Here is a 17,863-nt window from a genome sequence, read left to right as displayed (position 1 = left end):
AGAGGCGTGGCGCAGAGCACGAGCGGTGGCCTCGGAGCGTGGCTTGGGACAAGAGGTCGGAGGAGGAGCATGCAGAGGGTGGGGAGGTGAAGGCGGCGGGGGTAGCAGTGGTCAGTCTTGGAGGAGAACGGCTGTTTGGTTGGAATTAAAATGGGAGCCAGTTAGAACTGGGACATTCCTGGTTTTCTCTAAATCTGAAGGATTACCAACTTTGAAGCATGTATTCCTCATGCTTACAAGAAGCAAAGTGTGTAATTCTGTGGTTAGAAAACTGAACTGCAGCTCTACCACTGTCCATTGTGTGTCTGTTAACATGCTTGCCTTGAAATAAATTCACTGGAAGTTTGTCAAGACAGACAGTAATGCACAAAAGCGCGGTTCTCACGCTTGAAGCCTCTCCAGAGGTGAGACTGTGCTCTACTTAAACCACTGAGTGTTCAAGAAGGCAACAGTGCTTTTGTAATGACGCTGATCACCTGGAAATCAGGCGTCCTCGTAAAATGAGGATAAGGAACCCAGAAGAGCAAGAAAAGAGCGTGAGGGTGGGCTCAGCAGATCAGCGTTGAACGCTAAAGGACCACAACAGTGTGTGGGGAGGATATGTTTAGCCATGGGAGAAACGGTCCGGATTAGTCAGGAGCGCTGAGATCCAGCTAATAACTTGAGTCAGGAGAAGGAACTAATTTTCACGTGGCCGAGACTGATGCTTGCAGAAGGTGGGGAGAGAACTGAAGTGGAAATGGTCCATGGATGTGGGACGTGCCTGTTGGAGACGTGCAAATAGGGAAGGAGATGACGACGGAATGCCCTGCACGCGTGTTGTATGCGCTCATGAGCTCCCAGAGCTGCCTGTCTTTGTCTTGCAGTACGGAATCAACGTGAACGGCGAGCCCTGCTAGCCTGGGTGTTTCCATTGCCTTTATTTGGAGTCTCGCGCTTACAAGCAGGGGTGGGCCGGCAAAGATAAGAATATAAAAACTTTTGTAAATTGAACGCGCCTTTGTGGAACTGTTAGAACAAGGGGTGGGAGAAGCGTGACAAACGCTGTCTTTGGAGCATTCTGGCCTTTCTCTGGAAGGTGATTGTGAAGGAGAGAAATAATCTCAATTTTCTGAGGAGAAAACTCGGCTGTTGCCTGTCCTGGACCTTCAGGAGTCTTGAGGGGCTGAACCCTTCTCGAATGCAGCTGTGGGCTTCCCTGCCTAATGTCCACTCCCCCTCCTTCAGGAGGGTGGTTGGGGAGACTTTCAAGACTCAAACTAAGCCCCAGCCGCCCTGATCCAGTGTCGGTGATGGTCCTGTTTGGAGCGGGAGGTTGAATGAAGACCTCGAGAGCTCCCGTCCCACCAACGCCTCTGGCGCTGGGCACCAGCCCGTCTTGTCCAGGGTGCCGGTTGCGGGACCGTGAGTAGGAAGCTGCTCCCGCAGGTCCAGAGCCGTCTGTACGTCACTTTCTGAGGATCCCAGACTCTGCTTGGTTGAAGGTCCTCGCTGCGCGCCACGATGTCCCTCTGCTCCACGTCTTGGTCTTTTCCTTTCTCTGCCATCCTCTTGCGCAGTGCCTTCAGCTGGAGAGTCAGCTCTGCAGGACGAAGCCTGCTGCACCTTGCGGTTTCTCCGTCTCGGCTTCATGTACGTGCTTGTTTTGCCTTGGGGGGGAAGCCCTTCATCGCCAGCAGCTTCGCTTGGGGTTTAGAAGAAAATCAGAAGAACCTTCAGCCCCGTTGGCTTCGCGTTTGCAGCCGGCAGAAGCGTTGCGGTAGATCCTTCGGTTGCACAACGGACTTGAAGCGCTGGCCTGGAGGAAGCCACGGTGAGGATGGGGGAGCCCCAAGTGCGGCCGGTTTTACGGCCGGGGACATTTCTCCTTCTTGGGTCACCCGAAGGAGCAGAGGGGACCATGGCTGCTGCTGCTGCCCGGCGGGGGCGTGGCTCGGGGCGTGGCGCTGGGGGCCGCCCGTTGCCATGGCGCCGGCAGGGGCCGGGGCCGAGCATGGCCGCCGCCGCCCCTGTGGGTCCCCGGGCCGGGGAGGGGGGGATGTGTGCGGGTCCCCCGGGACCCCGTGGGTCACGGCTCGCCTCGGTTCCCCCGCAGGCGGAGGCCCCGGTACCGGCAGCCACCGTCCGGCGCTGGCTGCGGGCGGAGGGAGCCGACCCCGCCGCCCCGGCCGAGGAGCAGCTGGGCCTGGCCTGGCGGCTGCTGCGACGCTCCCAGGCCCGGCTGGGCGAGCTGGAGCGGCGGCGGGCCGAGGAGATGAGAGACGTAAGGGCCGGGAGAAGGGGCCAGCGTTACCCCTTCGGTTTGTACCCCCCGGGCCCGAAGACGCCCGTTTCCCCCTCTTTTCGCAGCAGCAGCTTCGCGGGTGCTCACGGCCCAAAGCTGCTTTCCTCCTGCCCACAAAGTCACGGCCGGCGGCGTGGCCCGGTCCCTCACGCCGGGGCGCCCAAAAGCACCCGGCGAGCCCGGTGTCTCCCACAGAGCCGGGCTGGAGAGTCCCCCGCATCCCAGCACCGTCCCCTCCCTCCTTCCAGGCCTTTCGGTCAAGGCTTCAACACCCCCAGATGTTACAAAGGCATCGAGAAGTAGCGTCCTGCAAATGTTTGAGATTACCCTGTAAACATCGGGGCGTTGAGCGCTATTTGCACCGAGCGCTCGCCGGCCAGGTGCTGGCAAACGCGTTCAGGTACAGCAGCGTTTTCTTTCTTTCTAGGTGGAAAGCTACATGGGTCACATCCATAACCTGATGGAGGAATGGGACACGCTCGCCACAGAATATGAGAAAGAAAACAAACAGCTCAGGCTTGCGCTGGCGCGGCTGCAGCTGCAGCAGGGTAATCCTTTCCCTCCGACAGACGGTGCAGGGAGATGCGTTAGCAGGTAGCGGCGTACGGCCTGTCAGCAGAGCTGGGTTATCGCTTCTTTGAGAGCAGGGCAGCGTTTCTCAGGGAGTTCCGCTAGACCAGGGCGCGTGGTGAGTTGTCTGGGAGGTTGGCAGAAGTGTTAGTGAAATAGCAGAACTGATTTACAAATGACTGGGAGGTTCTTGTCTGCTTTTACTGCCGTTATTCAGTGAATCAGGCAGTTTCTCACTTCATGGAGCTCCGTTGTTGCGCTAAGCATTTTCCAGAGGCTGTTTGAAGAACAGAATTGATGGTGCTGTTTGTTTTCCAACTCTTAAATTATTTGCCAGTGACTCCTCGGGTAACTGAGTGTCGAGCTGTGTTCCCACTGAAGTCAGTGAATTTGCCGTTGGCTGTGGTTTAGACAAAGTCCACGTTTCTTAAAACAACTTTGAAGGACGGTGGTATGTTTGTGATGGTGATTCAAAACTTGCCCTGTGTGCTTATTTTAGTATAGTAATTTTGTTTAAAATAAATTATTTCACTTATAATTTCACTTCAGACGATTTGCTTTCTTCTCAAACTCTGGAATCACTTCCAGTAAGGGCAAATATATTTTGCTGGGTTTAGTTCTTGATTTTCTCAGTCTTCCTAGTCTTCTGTTGTGCTTTGAGTACTGCGAATAGCACACTGTTATTAACTCCTCCTTTTGTGGTGTGTATTATCCTGGGCTTAAGGTAAAACTGGGGGCGATAGCACAGCTTGAACCGTTCCTTTGTTATGCGTGCTTTGTCTGGGGAGGCAAATATGGGAATTTTGGGAAATTGATTGTGGTTTTGAGTCTCTGTTCAGTTTTGGCCAGCCTGTGGGTTTCGGGGAGCACGTCTGACAGAGGGACTTTTCAAAGATGGGTGTGCTTAAGCACTGCCCGAAAATCTGGTTCCTCGGGGCACGTAAAGCCATCATTGTGTTGAAAACGCTGGTACGCAAGGGTTTAATGACTAATGAGCCTTTGGGAGTGTCGCTGTGGCAGAAAACTTTATTAATGGTTCTTCTCTCATCTTCCCCACGAGGTGGCAGGCGAATGACAAAAATGTCCCAAAAGCTGGCTGGCTTTGCATTTACTTCCTCGTAGCGGCTCTGCTACTTTGGACTTTCTCCATTTTTTTTTTTTTTCTCTCAAGGATTCTTGTGGCTGTTGAGCAATGATTAACACTCCAATGGAAACAGAGGTCCATGTCCGTTACCCCGGTGGGTTGCTAATTGCCAGCAAGCCATCCCCGAGGGGTTTTTGTGGTTCTGCGGTGCTTTGGTGCCATACAATGTTTCTGTGCAGCTTTCTGGAGGAGTTTGCTTTGGGATATCACTGTCAGGCTTTGGTTTTTAAGACTTGTTATTACCTTACTGACGGCATTAGCTGCGGTCCTGTGATCTGCGTTGATAATTTAGTGATCTGGGCGGTGGATGAAGCCCTGCCTTCCACCAGGCTGTCCTCCGCAGCGAGGGATGCCAGCCCTGATGTGTTTTGGGAGGCTTGTAGGTCATTTTCTTGAGGAACTGGCTTTTCGCTTTGCAGGTCAGCCTCTCAAAAAAAAAACAAACCGACCCAAAACAAAACAAAAAAAAAACCCCCAAACCAACCAAAACCCCCAAAAAACCCAACCAAACCACTGGCCATCTCTGGCAGAGAGCGGATGGATGTGCTTGTGCTTTAGCTGCTGCTCTTTCTCAAAGACTTCTGTCGGGCCTTTGCCTGCTCCGGGTCTCCAATGTACCCTCTGCTGCAGGGCTCGATGCCGCATGGCTGTGTCTATTCCCTGGGCCTCTGCTCTTCATCAGAGTTTGTGCAAACCAACCCAGAGATGCTTTCTGAGCCCTGTGGGTTGTAGGACAGGCTGAAGGTCTTGAACTAGAAGTTGATTGTCCTCTGGGTCTTACGCCTTTTATTTTTGAGGGGCAGCTGGTTGTCTTTAGTAGGGACAAGATGATACTGCAGAACAGGCTGGAAATGGGGCTGGAGAAGGGCCTTGTGGAAAGGCAGATCCCAGTCCACTGGGATTGTTAAACAAAAATGTGGGCAAGGCAAGAACAGAGGGTGGTGGTAGGGAGCCTTTGGGAGGCTTGAAATGATAACGAGTTCCAATGGGAAAGGGCAGTTGAGGACAGAGGCTGGTTCAAGCCTATGGTACAAGGAGGGGCCTGACCTGTGAATGGTGAGGTGCAAGTGGACAGGATCTGTCCTGATCTTGCTTGTAGCGACAGTTGGGGGTCCCAGCTTTGGGGAGCTGAGAGATCGGGAAGACTTGGATAAATGCAGGAGATGGCTTGGGTGGGCTCTCGGGACTGAGTGTGCTCCCTCCTCCAAAAGCAGCCAAACAGATCAGCAGCTCTGCTTGGTCTGAGGATCACTGGGAGCAATTCGATCTGCTAAAAGCTGTTTCTGATGGTAAAAAGTAAGTTTCTGCTTACACATTTACTTCTTGCCTGGAACAGGCTTGAAGTGTTACTGCAGAGAGCAGCCACTGCTGGCTTTATGTTGGGCTATTGATCTGAGCTTTACCTCATTTAGTACCTCTGCCCAGAGTGGAATTTTTCCTTTCCTCGAGGCAGTTCATAATCTGTTTCCAATGGTGCTTGTTGAATATGCCTCGGTGTTTTTGGAGGGCAGATCAATAACTCATGCTCTGCATTACCAAAAGCCTTTCTGATAAACAAATGTAATGGCAGTAAAACACAACGCTGTTGGGGGCTTGCCTTGATTTATTTAAAAAGTGAAATAAAAAGAATAAATAGTTGTGGCCTGAGTTGGCTTATTCTAACAGCTGAACTGCTTAAACGTACCCAACGTGGAGGAGAGGATGCAACTTCTGTCGTGGGTGTGAGGATACCGGTGAACTGCTTATTTCTGAGAGACTTTCTGGGGTAAGACACCTTTGCAAATATAAAACTGGCTTCCAAAGAAGCGAGTGCAGAGGTGGTGCAGGAGATACGTGCTGGTGGGAACGCATCGGTGCAGTGGTATAAGGTTGCTTGCACGAGGTGTTTGCTCTCCTCAAATAGGATGTGTTGGATGTGGTAGGGAAGGTGTTTGAGATACTTCTAAGAAATTAGCGGGCTTTTACAAGCAGGTGATCTGTGCTGTGTATGGGCAGGCTCCCTTTACCCTCCCAAATCTTTTCTTCTTCAGCCTGCGGAAAATTTCTAGGTTGTGTTACCCCAGACTGTACTGCTTGGGTGTAGGGGAAGTACTTGCAAGTAAAACTGTCAGTGTAGGAGCCACCATGTGAGTTCAGGGCCTTGGTCCTAAAGGGAGTCGGTTGTCCCGTTTTTGGCCGTAAAGCAGAGCAGCTTTCAGCTTATTTTAGATGGGATTTGGCAAAACTGGGAGGAAGCTGCAAGGCATGTTGAAGGCAAGGGGGATTTTTTTGCTTGACTATGAGCTGTGGACTCTTCATAATGCGTATGGAGCAAGCGTCCAGCTATTTTTAAACTGCAAAACACGATATTTTGCTCTGCTTCGTGGAGGAAAGCTGCAAGTCAGCCATGTTTGACCTCTTAATTGAACAAGCTGTAATTTGTAACCACGGGGGAAGGCGAACAGGAAACCGCAGGGTGTTTTCCATCCATAGGTCTGGACAGAGCTGGCTGCAAAATGCAGAGTGGAAACATGTGATTGATTTGAGCCTTAGGATGTGATTGCACTGGGTCCCCTGTTAAATCCAGTGTGTGGAAGTGAGGAGCAGACTTGTCCAGAGCTGTGTATGTATCCTGCATAAGAGTATGAGCAATATTTGCTCTGCTTAACTTCAGAGGTCTAACTCGAGCTCCCAAAGCAGTGCAAGAATGTGAATGTCCCTCCTTCCTCCACACAAAACTCACAACGCCCCCAAGATCCCATCCTACAGTGCTTGGAAACCTTTATAATCTGGTTTGGGCTAGAAATTGGGAGCAGGGTTCGTTGGTTTTCTTTTTAATGTGAATTACATAGGGAGGTTTTGAAAAACCCTTCCTTAGCTTAACAAGCTATTGGATCCAGTGCAGGTGTTGCTGCCCTGGCCACGTGGGAGACCAAAGGTTCCTCATATTCTCCTGGCAAATAAATTTCCAGCCATGCAGACGAGGGGCTCTTTTTAACAACTGTTTGTTGCACAAACACAACGGTGCCTAGCCATGAACCACCTTCTCTTGCAAATGTTGTTGTCATCTATTTGCCTTGGAGGCCATTGAATCTTGAAGTTTTTCCCAGTACAGAGTTTTCCTAGCTATAATTCTGGGCTAAACGGTGAAGAACTGACAGTTTCATTCTAAAAGGATTTTTTGCTCCTTTAATCCTACAGGAGACCTTCAAACAACAGGTCTGTGTTACCAGAAGCAGTCCTTAGCCTGGGTTTAGAGCTGGTTTTGGAAGAATGGGTCAGGAACGCTGTTCAGGGAGTGATTTCTAAAGTCATGTTTTAAGACGTACTCCGAGTCCCTTTGTGCTTATGGGGTGCTGTTTCTCCAACTGCTTCAGGCCCTTGTCAGTTCCTCGCCGTGCTTTCCTACCGTATCACGTGGGATCCAACACCCCGATCTCCACCACGGGCTGTGCGCAGTGCACCAGGTGCTGCTGCGCGTGGCGAAAAAGAAGATATTCAGAGCTACCTCCCTACCAGACAGTCCTTAGGAAAATAGTGGTGCTCTGCTTATATACGTGATACGGTATTTTGTGTCTCTTCTTCCAAAGAAAATGTTTATGTGATTGCCTGGCTGTCTGGTTTCTCTCAATGCCTTTTTAATGTGGTGTTTAATTTCCACCAAACTGTATTGAGGGGTAAAAGGGTTGGGGATAGCCAGGTTGGTGAAGCTTGGCTGCTGGGTAGAGGAAACCAGTCATAATAGCTCTCCCACTTAAAGCAAGGCAGGAGAACTCAGTCTAGATGGAGCAGGTCCCATTACTTGCTTGGCAGGCAGGGTAGTGGATGTGACCAGAAACACTGGAACAGACCAGAAACATTGGGACAGAGGGAATAGAGCTGAGATAACAGGGGATAGGAGGCAGAAAGGGAGGTGGGAAGCAGGAGGAGAGACTAAATGTTTCATGAGCTGTTGGTGAGCTCCAGGGCTGTGCTGGTGGGGAGTGTTTAGAGGAGCTAGGATGCAGATCTGGAAGGAATTGGGCTTTGTTTGTTCCTCTGCTCACAGAAAGTCTTGTTTTGCAGAAGCCCAGCTGAAGGAGGTCAAGGAGATGCTGGAACGGGAAGGCTTGTCTCATATAGCTCACAGTAACGCCAGCGAACAGGTTGCATATTTACTGGTAGAAAGAATGATGCTGCTGGAGAAACTGGAGATCGCAGATCAGAAGTTGAACTCGCACAGCTGTGTAGACCAGCTGTGTGCGGCACAGCTTCAGGTACCTCCTGCTTTAGCTGCTCAGGCTGACTGAAAGCGTGCTGGGGAAAAGGTTGTCTTAGACATTTTTTTAAAGTAAAAATATTTCTCCTAACTATGAGGACACTGTGGATTCTTAACGCTGAAGTTGATTTCTGTGTTAGTTTTCACACTTGTATATTTACACTTGATTTGCTCCCACATCTTGCATAGGGACAGTGAATAGGATTAATTTGAACAGAGCGAATGTTGAAGACTTTGTGATACAGTTGGTCTGAGGATCTTCACTGGGTAATAATGACTTTCTACTAATCCAGATTTCCTGATGATCCAGTATTTAATTTCAGATGACTGAGTTCCCTCTGGAAGTCATTAATTTAAGAAAAAAAATCTTCCCTACACTTAATGTGAGGTTAAAACTCTTCCCTTGTCTTCTGGCTGCTGAGCTAGAGGATGGAAGTTAAGCAATCCTCTGCTTACAGACTGAGTTCAGTATAAATAAATTTCACAGCATGACTTGATGATTGTCAGGTTAGAGAGGACTATCCATGTCTTGATTTTTTTGCTTTCTGAGGTCGAGATGAAGAATGCTGACAAATGGTGGAGGAGCAGCAGCTACTGCATGCTGGAGAGACAGTTTGTGACTGATCATCTCGGTTAGGGAGGTCTCCCTCCCACCAAGGCCACCGACTTCCACCTACTCCTCCATACGGCCATTTCACAGAACTGGAGCCCAGGAGCTGCCGACTCTTGTAGCTGTTCCTCCTGCATTGCTGTGCTTGCTGGCCTCATCCATAACTTGGTTCTGACAGCAATGGCTGTTGGATGTGCAGGAGCATAAAAATTGCTGCGCCAGGCCAGGTCTAGAGCCTGTTTAGCCCTGTGGCATTTCTGATACAGAGCATTAAGTTTTTCTTCTTTTTCCCAGTCTCCTGCTGCTGCTTCAGAAGTGGTCAGGCCAGGTTGCCCCTCTGGAGGGAGAGGGGTTGCTCCTGCCTGGGGACGCAGTGGGTGAGCTCAGGGGTGAAGGCTCCAGGCTGCAAGGGGGACATGAGAGGGCCAGGAGCTGCAGCCCTGGAGAGAACAGCCAGCCAGGACTCACAGGAAAGCCCTCCTGGGGACAGAGGGGACGGGCAGGGTTTGGTGACCTCCAAAGTCAGACTTGACTGGAAGCGAGGGCTGCCTGCTGGGGCACAAGTAGGTGGGAAACTTGTGGACAGACTGTTTTGCTTCTGTTGTCTTCTGTCGCCACCTTGAACTTCCTACAGTGTTAAGTTTCTAGGTTTTAATTCTGATAAAACTGGTTTGGAGTTGAAAAGCTTCTTGGCCTTTTTTGGGTGAGCTCGCTGGAGGAGGGAGGCTCAGCTTGCCCGCTGCACAGCTCGGCTTGGTTTGGGCTGTGTTGTGCCATCTGACCAGAAGCCAAATGCAAAACCTCAGAAGACAGTGTCATAGGAGGGCAAATGCATTGTGACCGTTCATCAGAAACGCTCCCCTTGCCTCCAGTGGCATGCGGTGTCTGAACCAGAGGTGCTATCATTGTGTTTAATAGTCCTCTGATTAATTTTTTTTCTTCCATGAATTTGGTTGCTTGTTAAACCCATGCAGTTTTCTTATATCCTCAACATCTTGTAGCAAGGACTTTCACAGTTCAGCTACTGTCACATGAAGTTCTTTTGTTTCAACCGACCATCTCTGATTCTCTCCAGCTCTTGTATTAAGAGGTGGTGAACAATTGCCTTTTCATCTGCTTTTTCTGTGCCACTTGGTATTTTACTGACCTCAAGAGCATCCCTTTCTGGCTGGAGAGTCCTAGTCTGCCTAGCTATTTTAGGGTTGGGTGCCATTCGTGATTCATCCATGCTACAAGAACACTTTCAGATGTAAATATCCACCTCGGAATCAAAGAATCTGCAGTGGGGCAGAGAAGCTTCCCTGATGCTCTGTCTCCCACTCTTGGATGGAAAATGCCTCTCTGCAAATCCTGAATAATCTACCCAGGAATGTCTGTCGCTTGATACAAATATTTGCGACATTTTTTCCTACCAAGCAGCATGACAGAAACCCCACTGTAGTTAAAAAGGGGAAGCAGAGCTGTAACCTTCTGATGAAATGCCAGTGAACCATGTCTGCTACCGAGCATTTACCAGGTGTGATCGGATTCGTTCTTCCTTCAGTGCCACGGCTGAGTAAGGGAAGTAGGGCTCGGGCAAATGAAGGATGCAGATGCCTGCAAGTCTGGTGTTGAATCCAAACCTTCTTGCACGGAGCTTGTCCTGAGGATGCAGCTGACTTCTCCTGGCAGTCCCCTCAGGACCGTGCTTTCTAATGATGCTGTAATGAACATGTTTCTGTGACAAGACCGGTCTTGAATGCTGGGTAAAGATGGAGAGGGCGTTGTTGCAGCTGGGCTGGGTGAAGGACAGAGCCAAGGCAAAGTCTTGTGCGTGGAGATAATACGGGCTGTCTACGTGTGAAGAACAACGTGGAGTTTACTTGAATTCCTCCTGGTCCGTAGTAGGTAGACAGGCCTGTAACTACCTGACTTTCACCCACTTCTCAGGCAGCTGTTTAGAGGAGTGAGACTTATTAAAGGAAAACGTATTCTTGCATGATCAAAACACATTATAAGCTTAATGCTCCTCGTTGCTAATCAAACACGACTTCTCTGCAGTTCTTATACTGGGCACCTTTCTGTGTTTTTAAAACCAGGTGAAAGACACAGTTTCCAGGAAAACAGTTTCTCTAAAGCACACTGTTTTTTCTCCCCAGATGATGTCATTGCTCGTCCATGCTTGTGAACTAGAAACTGTTGATTAAGTGCTCCATTGTTTGGGGTAGCATCACACTTGTTTCACAGAATCATTAGAGTCACAGCAGTGTTACAGGTTAATAGGTTAATTGCTCTTGTTACTCTGCTTACTGGAACATGTAGCCTTTCTTATTCTCAAATGACCTGTGACGTCCTTGTTTCACTCTTAGACTGGATGTCCAGATACGTTCCTGTCTGTTACAGAAATGAATGCAGCTTTTAGCTAGACTGCTCAAGCATAATTGATTTTTTTGATGCATCCTCACTAATGCAAAAAGCCAGGGTAACAAACGTGCAGCTTTGTGTAGTTGTCTCTAATATTTACGTGGGGAAATGCTTTCTGAGCTCTGGTAGAAGGCATGGCACGTACAAGCATGCTCGCTTCTATAGAGCCAAGGTGCTAAATATTAATGACAATCAACCTCCTGAGCGTCAGCAAATCCTTGATGCTGGTTCATGTGTGCAGGCTGCAGGGGAGCAGGAATCTGTTAACTTGATAAGTGGCTGAAAAGAGGGGGATGTGGGGAAGTAACCCAGTGTTACTCTGATAAAGTGAGTCAAGCATACTCGACACCCATATATTTCTTTAGGCAAAGCTGAGCCAACAGGCTCTGAAAAGAAGATGTCAAGGACATCACAGGTTTACAAAAAAAAAAGTGAACCTGCAGAGTTCCCAGTACTAGCTGAGACAACTGAGGGTTTCTCACAAGGATTTGGGGTAACTGGTTGAAATGTTCTCTTCAGATATCAGGTATGATTACAAAACCCCATCTAATCAAGATATGTTGAAACTGAAAATCCTACACACTGCTGTCGAGGGATACATGGCAGCATGCTTTCTGGTGGTGTTGATTTATTAAATCTCTTTCTGTGCAAGGATGAATTTGATCACATTCATCAGACATCAGAAGGTGAACTCCAACAACAGCATGAATCCACGCAGCTTACTGGAGAGACAATGAATAAGGTAATACATTTGCATGTTTTCTTGCTGATGACATGGCACATAGTTGAGATTTCAAGCAGCAGGTCTGTTCTTAAGCACGCTGTGAGGTTTTTTTTATTGTTTTTAGCTGATGGGATGTGAATGAGCTCTGAACTTCAGGCTGTGCAACCACATCAGCCTACCAGGCTGTTATGTGTGAGTTAATTGCTTCTGCCGAGAGCCAGAGTTAGCACCTCACCAGCTTTGGGTCAGGGCTGGCTTGTAAGCACTCATGTGCCTTTAGTGGTAGTCACAAAGAAATGTCATTGGAGATGAGTGGACCAAAGTTGAGGGGGTGAGAAATAGCTCTTTTTATATCAGCTGAAATCACTCAAGGGAGAGGATTCTGCCCCTGTACTCTGCTCTGGTGAGACCCCCCCCTGCGCCCAGCTCTGGGCCCTCAGCACAAGGACACGGAGCTGCTGGAGTGGGCCCAGAGGAGGCCACAGAAATGCCCCGAGGGCCGGACCCCCTCTGCTGCGGGGCCAGGCTGGGGGGGCTGGGGGTGCTCAGCCTGGAGAGGAGGGGGCTGCGGGGAGGCCTGAGTGCGGCCTGGCAGTGCTGACAGGGGCTGCAGGAAGGGGGGGGGGGCAAGCTTTTAGCAAGGCCTGCTGGGACAGGACAGGGAGTGATGGTTTTAAACTAAAGAAGAATAGATTTAGACTGGATATGAGGAAGAAATTTTTTACAGTGAGGGTGGTGAGGCACTGGCACAGGTTGCCCAGAGAGGCGGTGGAGGCCCCATCCCTGGCACCATCCCAGGCCAGGCTGGACGGGGCTCTGAGCACCCTGGGCTGGTTAAAGCTGTCCCTGGCACTGCAGGGGCTGGGCTGGGTGGGCTCTGAAGGGCCCTTCCAGCCCAAAGCATTCTGTGATTCTAGGACTTTTCTGCAAAATCACAGGTCAGTGGGAGCAGCCGCTGGCTCCTGCACTCTAGGAGCAAGTGCAGACTGGAAGAGGAGGTTAGCAGTGCCAGGCTGGCCTGGGGCTACCTCCCACAACAGCCATGGGACCACAAACGTGCAGAACTGACCTGTCCTTGGAGCAAACTCTCATGGGGTGCGGTGGAGCCCTCTGCCTGGGAAACCTCATATATTACGTGTTTGAAAAATGCATCGTGATGAATGGCATTGTCTCGGGGAGGGAAAAACAGAGCCTTGTGTAGGGAAGGAGCCACACCACGCTGTTCAACACCTGTGTTTTTGCATGTGTCCGTGGTGAAGAGGGTTACCCACTGTGTGCTTGTCTCCTGCCTCTGCAGCTTCCCTGAGCTCACCTGCTTTCTGTTTGTGTTGCCACCCTTCTTCTGGTGGGTCAGGAGTAGCGTGGAGGGGGGACCTGCCTTGGTCACGTCACTGGGAGGGTTATCTCGTTTCTGTCGGAGCACTAGCCCTTGTGTTTCAGTCCTACAGGGAAGAGCTGGAGAGGGAACAAGCATTGTGTGCAAGAATTGAACGAGATCTGGATGAGGCCACACAGAGGCTGATGATGGCCCAGGAAGAGATCCGGAGGCTGGCAGATGAGCTGGGTGCACAAAGAAAGGAGCAGAACAAAATAGGTAAGCGCTTCTCTTGTGGCCGCTCCTAATTACTGGCCTGCTCTTAGCCCACCCCTGGTTAGTGTAAGCCTTGGACTTCTCACGCAGGGGAGTTGGAGGCAGGCTCTCCTGTGTCCTCTCTGCTTGTAATGTGGAAAAATCAGTGTCAGATGTTAGCCTGGTACCTAGGAGATCTGAATGCAGTCATTAACAGTCACAAATCAATTAATTCTGAGTGGGGAAGGCTGAGACATAGGGAGAAATTCATGCCCTAGGAGGGGGATGGAGAGGAAAAGATGACTTGGTCCAGAAACAGAGCAGCTAAAATGCCACATACACAGCGTTAGCACAGCTGGCCCACTCATCTCTAGGTTCTTCAGATGCTGTGTTTGGGATGCTGCCTCGTTAGGAGCTGTTAACAAGTGCTCATAACTGGAGCTTAGTGGCAGTCTTGAAGTGACTGGTTAGATTCTTATCACTGCTAATATTTGCTTAACCTCCTCATTGAAATAACTGTTGTTGACCAGCCCTTAAGTATTACGTTTTTTAAAAAATATACTGACTAAAAATAAACAGTTTTCTGGAGGGAAATTGAGCTACTTGATAAAGCTCCTATTGGAGTGGTCCCTAAAACCAGTGCTTCACTGCTACTTCCTACAGGAGATTTCCCGAGCAAAACACTGGTTTCTGGATGCTTTTTCTCTGGGTTATTTACGTTGACCCAAAATCTGTGATGCAGAATTTCAATGGAGAACAGCAAAATGTGATGAGACAACATGCTCCTGCCCCATGTGCCTTTGCAGAGACTGGTTCACTTAAGGAGACTGGGACCACCTGGTAGGGTTTGTGTGTGAATCACAGGTCCTGATGCTGACCTCGCAGCTTGTGCACAGTGCTCAGACCTAGCTAAGCCTTCTAGCCAGCCTCCAAACCCATCATTTACAGCCTTTTAATCAAAGGCAGGGAAATGAGCACTCTGCGGGCATCTGCTTTGTGTATTGATTGATACACACGCGTCCCTGGGGATGGAGCGAGCGTTGCGTTGCAGCCTCCGAGTGGTACTGCTTCTCCAGAGTACGGACGGGCTGCTGTGTGCGACTGCTCTCAGTGGATTGTAGCCTGCGTGGGGAAATCAGTATTTTATAATCTTCTTAAGTATCAAATGAATATAAGGCTTTCCAAACCGTGAGTAAGGGTTTGATGCTTGTTATGTCCGTGTGGTTTATTATGCTGCGAGTATTAGTGTGCAGAGTTCATGTTATAACATCTTAGTGGCTTCCCCGATGACGTATGTCTGCGTGCCTTCTCCTCCTGACCAGCTTCAGAGCCAACTGTTGTGTAAATAAACTGATTTTCTAATAAAAACCTAAAATGAAATCTCTGTTCTTTAGTAAAGCTCCACTTAAACAGTGTATTTTGGTTCAATGATAACTTGCAGCCACTTGTTTGCATTGAAGAGAAAATGCAAGATTGCTCCTGGCCAGTTTGTAGCCCAGTTATCGGGTCTTTGGTGATGGTGATTAGAGATTTTAAACTGTGTGCCTAGCTGTCTGCTGCTTTAATTTTTTTCTTTAGTTTTCCTTCAACTTTGTCTTTAACAAAGTGCATTAAAAATGTTGCTGAGTTTTGTGTTCAGAAGCATACAAATGGACTGCCACAGCAAAACTCTTTCTGTTGTCCTTGTAGAATCAGCCTCGTGGCCAGCCCTGCAAGCACCTGAGCGCCGGGAGAAAGGGGTGAACGAATGGAGAGAGAGTGGTAAGTCATGCTATTTACGAGCCGAGAAGATCCAGAATTTTATCAAGGCTTTCTGTAGTGGTAAACAGGCTTTTCAGCAAAATGAGCACTTTGGTAGAAGGTGTTCCTTGCCTTTTATTTTAAATTACAAAACTGAAAATCCAATACAAAAATCCTTCTTTGAAACAGGGGTTTGGGGATGTGTGGGTTTGGTTTTTTTTTCCCCAGATTGGGACCAAGAAAGAAGGTTTGGTTTTGGGTTTTTTTTTTTTTAATAAAAATAAAATTTAAGCTGAAATTTCCTGTGCCCAGCATTAAGCTGAAAAGAGAAAAATCTTTGTTCACCTTTTCTGTAAGGAAAACTGTCTTCTCACTAGTTTTACTTAGGATTCAGATACCAGTGTATAGGCAGACACATTTCTATCAGTGTGCTCCTAATAGAAACATCTTTTCCTATTTCTTGCACGTGAAATACTAGATAGTCTGCATTCATTGGTGTGATGGTTGCATATGTTTATTGATTCAGGCTTGAAAGGCTGGTATACAACCATAATTTTTCCTGTACTGGCCATTCCATAAATATTAATGCTAGCACAACACTGATACATTAACTGTGATTGTGTTTCTGCTTGCAGCAAATTACGAATTTTATGATGAAAATAAGAAATATGGTAGTTTGGGTTTTTCAAAGCTTAACCCTAGTTGTTTGTGAAACCATACCTAAGTGTCTGAGGTGAGGCATTTTCCATGATCTAGAGGTAAACTGAATCCCTGGAATAACTATGGGGAGACTGCTGTGCTCCTATAATAAATACAGCACTGCTATTGAATCTGGATCTCCAGAAACATAAACCTCTGCTATGTGGGTAAGAGAACACGTTCCCGTATGTATGGGGAACTCCCCTCTGTGCTGTCGCACACGTACACCTGTGCATAAGGGCAACGCGATTTCAGAAACCTTGTTTGTGTGATAGCCGCCCTCCGAGCTTGGTCAAGGGCCAAACCAGTGTCGGTGACCGGATTTTTCTGTCCTCTACAGACAGGACTGAGCTACAGAAGGCCATGGAGCACAACAGCAGACTTGATTTGGAAAGAAAAGCGTTCCTTGATCTGGTGAGTACCCATCTCCTGCTGCTGGATCTCCTGGGCCGCTGTGGCACCAAGGAGCCTCTGCATAGCTGACGCTCCCGGACTGGCTCCTGCCATTCAGCCCTGCTCCTTAACCTGCCCTGCCTCGCTCTTTCCCCTGCCTTTTCTATAGCGAGTCTTTCTAGAGCTGCCGTTCTGATGTTTCGTGGCTCTGAGTAATAAACTTTGGGAAATGGGCAGAATAAATAACTAAAGAGTGTTTTAAAGCAGCTGCTGTTACTGCAGCCCTGAAAAAAATTCATAGCATCCTTCAGTGCATGATGAGTTCGATGCCTCACTAAACACAGAGGGGTTGTGCATGCTCAAATCGAGTATGTGCTTTAGGGCTTGCAGCACAGAGCCCTGAAATACCTGTTTTCCTGTGCCCAGTGCACAGGATCAGCTTGATGCTTTGTGTTCCTAGTCGATGTTTGCACAAAATCAAGTGGCTAAATAGAGTAAGCAACATTTCTACCTTTTCCTGGTGACTGTTATTAAAGACAGCGAATAAGTGTAGTCTAAAACCCAATACTAGCTATTTTTTAAACAAATTTAAATTTATGCTCGTGTTTTGATACCTCTCAGCCTCTGGCTTTTTAATGTGGCTACGCTGATTTGCTCAGTAGAAGATAAACTTATTCCTTTTCATTTTGTGTGGGCTTTCTTAAGTGAATGCCATTATTATTAGTTTAATGTTTGACATAATAAATCTAGGATTCTCTAAATGCAATAATCTTTATCAACAAGATCATTCCTTACTGAGATTGCCAATAGTGAATTAATATAACAATCTGTTTCCCATTAAAATGTGTCATTTAGCACAAATCCTGTTTCTGTTCTTAACTCTCAAACTCTTTATATCAGTCCTTCAGCAGCCTGTAATTGGTTGCTGGCAGTCTATAATTACTTATGCCATCCCAGCACAGATAGCTCAGCAGCTGTCTTGCGGGTCTCTTGCATTAAAATGAGTATTTTGAAATTAATATAAGTATCTCTGAGAACACCACCTCTTTGCAATAATATTGAAGACTTACTTTCTTGAATATAATTTATTCACATTTGAGGATTTAAAAATTTTAGCATGTAGTTCTGTTCCTTGCGTTTAAAAAAGTTTCTGGTTCTTCCTTAGCACAGTGTCTAAGCATATCTGTAATCTCAAACCTTGACAGTCTGTTTCTGAGTCTGTAAAAACATATTTTTATATATACATATATACATATACTTAGTTCATATTCCTCGGTTTATATTTTTTTTATTCCAGATAACATTTTCTTTAGGACACTGCTTCTTTCAGTCACTATGTATACATACACACGTGTGTATATATGTTTTTTTTTTAAATATATATTAGAAAAGAAATGTATGTGTGTGTGGTTTTTGTGTACATAAATGTAAGGTATTGTTTTCTCTGTACAGGAAAAAATATGTAGCCAGACTGAGATCACTTCCAACC

At 47.9% G+C, this 17,863-nt stretch overlaps 1 protein-coding gene across 1 annotated transcript; it reads left to right on the top strand.

Moving 5' to 3' along the window:
* Nucleotides 1-1,287: 1,287 nt before the first annotated feature.
* Nucleotides 1,288-16,464, top strand: LOC142594977 (uncharacterized). The gene is made up of 7 exons (XM_075721715.1): nucleotides 1,288-1,813; nucleotides 2,712-2,832; nucleotides 8,043-8,233; nucleotides 11,901-11,990; nucleotides 13,413-13,566; nucleotides 15,232-15,303; nucleotides 16,322-16,464. Exons 2-7 carry the CDS (start codon nucleotides 2,724-2,726, stop codon nucleotides 16,462-16,464), a joined length of 759 nt encoding a protein of 252 aa, XP_075577830.1. The 5' UTR covers nucleotides 1,288-1,813; nucleotides 2,712-2,723.
* Nucleotides 16,465-17,863: the final 1,399 nt, after the last annotated feature.

This window comes from Pelecanus crispus, chromosome 15 (assembly GCF_030463565.1).
Source record: "Pelecanus crispus isolate bPelCri1 chromosome 15, bPelCri1.pri, whole genome shotgun sequence".
In the NCBI taxonomy this organism is placed as follows: Eukaryota; Metazoa; Chordata; class Aves; order Pelecaniformes; family Pelecanidae; genus Pelecanus; species Pelecanus crispus.
Note: the sequence above shows the minus strand (reverse complement) of the source record. Positions and strands in the feature narration are given on the sequence as shown.